This window comes from Somniosus microcephalus, chromosome 27 (genome assembly GCF_052327205.1).
Source record: "Somniosus microcephalus isolate GS21.2 chromosome 27, FLI_Smic_1.0, whole genome shotgun sequence".
In the NCBI taxonomy this organism is placed as follows: domain Eukaryota; kingdom Metazoa; phylum Chordata; class Chondrichthyes; order Squaliformes; family Somniosidae; genus Somniosus; species Somniosus microcephalus.
Genome location: NC_141013.1, coordinates 25,823,202 through 25,830,524, shown reverse-complemented (window position 1 = coordinate 25,830,524; position 7,323 = coordinate 25,823,202). Strand labels below are relative to the sequence as shown.

Below are 7,323 nucleotides of genomic sequence, written 5' to 3'. Positions count from 1 at the left end.
GACACTCTCTTGGCTTGTACATGAAAAACAGGCACTCAACCAAAGTACCAGAGGGCACCTGTGGAACAGCAACTCTGCATGGAGTCAGTGTTCTTCAGATGAGGGAAGGCTAGGAGAAAACTGGCAGAAAAAGGTAGGATTTTATTTTAAACTAACTGAATTGGCATGAAGACGACCATCATCAGGGCGGTTTAGGCCTGAGAAAAGTTAATCACACTCGAGAGACACGAATGAGTTCAAATACCTTGAAGAATTGTCTTGAAGATGATTATTTTTTTCCCATTAAATGTGTAGCAACAATGTATTTTTATGGAAAAACTTTATTTAAACTGTGCAATCGTTTCAAAATTCAGACTATTTTACAACAGTTTTAAAACATTTTGGCTTTTAGACTAGTTATATTTTTTGGCATGACTTAGCAAAATTACAGATCAGGCACCTGAACTTGGAGGCGGCGTTCACTGTAACGCTATTATAAAATAGGAAAACACAGTTTCTCAGTAAAAAGTAGTTAAAGACATAAATGAGGTACATTCACAAATCAAGGCAAATGTTCGTTCTCCTGCAGCAATGGACATGAAGTGAAGCCGATCCCCTGAGACAAATAAAATTTGATATAATCCAGGTCCACCGTCCAGTAGCAGGATCACAAACACGGCCTTTACAAGACAATTGGCAATTGAAGATAGAAGGCTCAGAACACCTGAGATACATCATCAGACTGGGCCCTCCACTTCTTCCCTTTAGTTCACATCTCAACAGTAGGCTCTAAATCAAAAAACTAACACATAATATTGTTTGTTCTCATCACAAAGGAATAAAAACACAATAGCAAAAAAAAGTAAAATGCAGATTAGTTACTTTTCTTTCCCGCTCTGGTGTAAGGAGTGGTCACATGACACACTTCAGTACCGCTACATCGGTTACCTTAAGTGGATGTAGTAAATGTCACATGGGCACCCATTGCACCAGCCACACAAGTTTAATACATATATCAAAATGAAAATACAATTTCAGACAGTTTAACACACAATTCCAGATTAATGTGCATCAACAAATACTTAAATTCAAAATGAGGCAGTAGTTTCTACTTGTATTTCATCAACATCTCCTAGCCTCAAAGTATCGGCAAAATCTCATCAGCTGGCCAGCATATTTTCCATTGACTTACTGGACTAATTTGACATGGTTATCGCCTAAAACTGTGCTAACGTTTCCTAATGTGTTGATGTTGTCAGTAGCATGAGATTTATCAGGCACCCTAATAAATTTAAAAGGCAGTTGCACAAATTAATACAATTAGTCGAAAGCACTTTGTAAAATTTGATATGGCTGTAGATACAGCCTGATGTATCACAAACTTCCCCAGCAACCAACAAAGCAGAATTTCTAAGGTGAGATGTATTTTATAAGGATCTTGTCCGATAAACTCCCTATACCCTTTAATTATAGAGTAAAATATCAGTATCTATCTACAGAATATCTGAGACACAATTGAAGAGTCGGAAAATATGCTGGTGGCTTTTAACAGCAGTTCGCAGTCTTGAAGTACTGTACATTACATCTCAGAATGTATTACCTTTGTAGTATATTTCTGCTGACTGTGCATTTCTTGACCTACATTAAAAAGACCATGTTTGGGGGGGGGGGGGGGGGGGGTGGAGGTAGTACAGAAGCTGCAATGATACAAAATCAACTTTCAACTTGTAAATACTACAGCAAATCCCAATAATGACCAAGATTGGCAGTGTGTTTTCCAAAAGACCTACTTTGCTAGCCTGGGTCATGTAATGGATGGGAAAAATACAGCATTGCCCTGATTGGTGTCCTCCTGAAATAGGACTACCACCTTTTACCAAGCCCAAAGCTGAATAGGAGTAGGATGAGGGTGCATGAGGGATGGGGCAATGGCCTAATATCTTAGGCATGCTTATGATGAAAATTAATTGGAAATTCTAAATGATTAATGATGCCACCACATCATGAGATACAAAAGGTGGTAGGACAAATGGGCTTTTAACTTTTTTTTTAATGGCTTTGTGAACTTACATTTTCAAAATTTCCAACAGCACAATCAAAAACCAGACTGTTGAAAGCAATACCGAAAAGATGTATCTCTAGCCTGTAGTGTTGAGCAGAGTGACACTAACACCATCCATAGGCTGAACCATAGCATCTCATACCTCAATACTGTGGGAATGAGGGGACAGAGAAACAAGCTGAGATTTAAACCAACCTCAAACAATGGCCATAATGATTATTCTGTGCATGGTAATGATTTTAGTGTATACAGTACTTCAACATGACTGCTGTATATCTGAAAAGATGCCGGATTTGACTCAGGATGTTATCCATGTACAGTTGTTGCTGCATCAAAATAAAAAGCAAGCATTTAAACATCATTTAAGAGAAGACACAACAATCTAGTCTCTGGGAGTGAAGAACTAAACTACTTTTGATACACAAAGGTGAACGGAAAATAAATCTTTGGTTTTTATGGGCGGCTGATCTAGCTGTATTTGAAAATAAAATATTACTAATACTGAATTTATTGTTTTTTTTTAATTTTATTAAGGAAGCAGCTTTATTTACTCACCGTTGTTCTGTGAAACTTGTGTAGCCAAGAGACAGAACCCTTTTATTGCTCAACATTGGTTACATTTTTTTTAAAGCTATTACAAGAACCTTTTCTTTCACATACTCCAGACTGTCGTAACGTTGTACGCAACCACTGCAGACAATGTGACCGTCAGCCACAAATAATGCAATCATCTTTGGGAGAAGGCCTCAGCCGATCACATTGCAGCAATTCAACAGAATTGTTAAAGAAATTAAAGTGAATGTTACAGACAGCTGGAGTATTTCACTTTGGTTTGCGCAGAAGAATTTGGTTTTTTTTTTATAAAAGATTTGAATTAGAATCTAGGTTCATCGGGAAAAATGGTTTGTCTCTTTAAAAATGGCAAATAATCAATGCTGCCTAAAACATCTCATAAAGCTTCGTAGTTAGTCAGAGAAAGAGAATCCTCTTGTACTCGGTGATATTAAACAATTACTTATTGCAATATTGAGGAGAAATGCACATTTTCAAAATTACATTTGGAACTACAAGAGAATTCTCTTTTTTTCATCCATCAGCTCTACTGCAGGTTACATGAAAAGTGACACAGTTCTTGGGTCTGGAATTCAGATACTGCACAGACACAGTGCCCTGTCAATATATATAAAATAAATCCAACAAGGAAAAGTAAATCTTTGGATATAGACACATATCATTTACCTTTGTATACCGCCTTGATTTACTAATACTATGGGATGACACTAATCTGAAAGACAAGTGCTAAACTGACTCTTACTATAATTATGATCTACACTATAAAGAGCAGAGTGCAGCTAACCAGAAGTAGTACTCAGTAGTTAGTACTAAGGATCTTTCATTGAGCCGATACAAGGACATAATTCAAACATTAAAACCTTTTGGATTTGGATAGGGCAAAGAACTGGCTTGTAACTAATTTTGGACATCAAAAGATTGGATATCTACTTAATAGAATTCAAATTTTTCTACAACAGCCCTTGGGTGTTTTCACATCAATATAGTTAGTACCCCAAATCAGTTTTCCAATTACACTAGTGTAATATTGTATTGGAAAATCAATTTCTATTCAAACACATACAAGTTACTACTTCTGATTGATTAGTAACTATCATAAAATTAAGAGAATTAACAGTTAAAAATTAAATGGCCCAAAAAAAATCCTACAGGAAAAAAAAAAGTTTATGTACATTTTCTTTGGTAAGCTCGTTTTAAAATAGTTCTGATATATCAGCGTCGCATAGGTGTGAACATTTACTGGCACATATTTCTAGAGATCTGTTCTAACTCTTAAAAGCTACACAGTAACTATTTTTAAATCAAAAATTCAAACAAGATACCCTGTCAGTACACCACACATTTCAGTGCGGCAGTTCAAATGTAACAATTATTTGATCCCTGAGGTTAGATAAAGAATAACACTAAAATAGGTTTTTAAAAAAGAGGTAGTATCAAACAGGAGGTGCAAGGCTCGAGCACATGAGAGTAGCAGCTTCTATTCCCTGTGAACATTTTTTGGTATCATAAAGCTCTGTTTAATGCAAGCAATTCTAAAAACACAAATACAGTGAGGCACCAAATGATACTCTTTGGATTGCAACTCTCAAGGAGTTACTTAATTTAATACCGATAAGCTGAAGTTGTTTTGTGTAGGAAGGTGAAAAGTTACTTGTCTGAATCGCAGTAGCGTTGTGTTAACAGGGATACAGTCATTGAACACCCGAGAGGTGATTTTGCTTCACACACACACACTCTTCACAGCAATCCCAACTGAAATAGTCACCATGTTATTTTAACATGTTTGTAGAAGTAACTCAGTATCCCTTTCAATTGGATAATAAATTAATTTTGGATTTATATTCATATATGATTCAGAAGCAGAAATGCTAAAATAGTGTAATCAAATCGAAAAAAAGAGTTACTGCAGTGTTCTGCTTATCAGGAATCTTAAGTATTAATTAAATCAATTCTATTGTGCAATTTTTTTTTGCATACGGTAGAAGTTTTCCTAACGCCAAATGGTCTCATATTGTTATTACTTTGCATTTGGCAGGTTGTTGAAATAAGTGAATCCATGCACCATGGGGAACAGAAGGCAGCGTTCTGTGCTGTAAATACGAAAAGGTATTTGACTGGCATTGGAGGGGGGGGGGGGGGGGGGGAGACGAGAAAGAAGGCGTCAGGTTAAATGGCGTAATAAACAAAGTATTCAGTTAATGAGTAGAACAGGTGGCAATGAAGTGAAAAGGAATTTTTACGCTTTACCGTGTTAAGTCTACCATGGCAGGAGTGTATTTCGAGCTTGGGTTTTTTGTAGCTCTGAAGCAGGTCCCGATTATACACAGGTTTCGGGACATTAGTTTGGGGAACCAACCCACTTCAAAGCTGCAGAAAAGAAATGAAATAGGAGTCCACATACTAATTTAAACATGTCACTAAGTGATCAGTAGAAATTCCCTTGGAATAATAATTGATACAAATCACTTCATCTTCAATTAAATGCTTTAACCAGTTTAGGATTCTTTCACCAGCTAGCGTCCTTGGGAATGGACCATCATGAAGGGAGGGAATCCCACATTTACATTAAAAAAAATCCCACTGTAAACTGTAAAAAGGTGCCCAAAAAAGTGAATAGAAAGTAGGCGTGAATGAGTGTGCATATGAACTAGCCCGATGGATGTCATACGTGTGCTGAAATGGACCAAACATGCAGCTGTAGGAGTATCTGTTAGAATGCATGAAATCAGAATGCAACCAGGACAGCAGAAGGCCATGATATGGGTCACTGCAGGAGGCATGTTTTTCTTAAACTCTGCATCTGCATTGTATTTTCCAGTTTCTAGAACAGGAAGCATCCAGGTGATCATTCCAGTTAACCCTGGCTTGCTTCAATTTGTCTGTTGTGCCTCCTAACAGATACTCAATGAAACTGAATGTACCCGAAACATTTTAGGTTCAGATTGGGTAGTTCATTCAATCTGCTTGGAGAGTAACACGGGTATAGTTCCGATGTCTTTCAAATTAGCAACATAGATGAGTTTATTATGTAGATGGATGTTGCACTGCACAAACTCCTACAAGTAAACATAGAAGATAGGAGCAGGAATAGGCCATTCGGCCCGTCGAGCCTACTCCGCCATTCAATGAGATCATGGCTGATCATCCAAATTCAGTACCCTGTCCCTGCCTTCTCCGCATATCCCTTGATCCCTTTAGCCTTAAGAAATATATCTAACTCCTTCTTGAATATATTTAATGAATTGGCCTCCACTGCCTTCTGTGGCAGAGAATTCCACAGGTTCACCACTCTCTGGGTGAAGAAATTCCTCCTCATCTCTGTTCTAAATGGCTTACCCCTTATCTTTAGACTGTGACCCCTGGTTCTGGTCTCCCCCGCCATCAGGAACATCCTTCCTGCAAGTATCTCTTCAAAGTCACTCAAACCAAAGCATTTCCTCTCCCCTCTGATCAAACATGGTTTACATGTTTCACAGCTCGATGTAAACCTGCACTACACAAACATAACAGCAGTGAAGAGTGATCTTAAGTTTCCTGGATTGGGATTGTGACTTTAATACTCACATTCATACATTTGACTGGATCCTCTGTCTTATATAAAAAGTGAAAGCACAAAAGCGAATCAAGACAACTTCAGCTCAACGGTGTTGCATACGGCCCCACTTTAGAATGATACCTGCTCATGTAAACAGAGCTTTAGTCAAACACTCTCATGGCAATGTCCTTACAACCCCTACATCACAGCAGATCATCATCAACAAACATTTCTTTTCGTAAAACAACATATTTCTGTAAGGAAGTATCAGCTATTAGGCAATGGAGTCAAATACCTGTTAAATACTGGAGTTTACCATTAGGTAACATTGAGGTAGATTTTTCAGCAGAAAGCCTGAAATATTATTTCTGCTCCAGTGATATACCTTTCAAATTAAAATCAAAAGAAATGTAACGGTCCTTTTCACATTTTTTGACATACAGACATTCATGGTGGGTAAAATAAAAAATGTAACATTCATAAAAACAAAAAGTGTGTAAGAACCTGGAGTGATAAAAAGACCCAGATTTTCTTTCCAGAATGTTCTTTGGCTTACTGCACATTGTCCATTGTACAGATAAATTATGGTCAAACTGGACTGGGTAACTTAAATTGGAAATTCGTTGTTGGTGTTTTCACGAGCAGTTTTTGGAGAAGGCATTTGACACACTTGAGGTGGTGCCAGCAGGTCTGAGATAGTAGAATGAGAAACAACCAACAGGACTCGAGCTTCCTCGGAGGTAGATGAGACAGGAATGCTGGCCGTTTCTGCCTGGACAAATGGTCCCAAGAAGGTAGGTGTAGTACATGTGACCGAAGAAAGGTGAGCCATTTCCATTTCCTCCCTGGAATCGTGAGAGTATCGGCCTGAATCTCCAGTTTCGTGGCTTCCGTCACTGTTGTGAGAATACTCCGTGTCTCCCGCAGCGCTGAACACAGCCTGCAGAGATGTGGGTGGAATGAGCGTTGAGCCGTCCGATTCTTCACAGGTCAGCTGGTAAGAGCTCACGCCACGCCCATTTCTTCTCACTGGCTGCTGTCAAAAGAATTACACGAGTTACATTTCGCAAACACTTCAAATTTCAGCCAATTCCTTTTGTCCAATAGACACTGTAAACTTTTTTTTTTTTTTTTTTATATAAAGACGACTGTTGCTCGAAACTTTGGCACGTTT

At 38.0% G+C, this 7,323-nt stretch overlaps 1 protein-coding gene across 1 annotated transcript in view; it reads right to left on the bottom strand.

Annotated features, from left to right (window-relative positions):
* Positions 1–337: 337 nt before the first annotated feature.
* prtga (protogenin homolog a (Gallus gallus)) overlaps positions 338–7,323 on the bottom strand; it is a 129,720-nt gene continuing 122,734 nt past the window's right edge. The window contains exon 20 of the mRNA XM_085968964.1: positions 338–7,185. Coding sequence (XP_085825090.1) covers positions 6,757–7,185 — 429 coding nt within the window. The 3' untranslated portion in view covers positions 338–6,756. The remainder of the gene's footprint in view (positions 7,186–7,323) is intronic.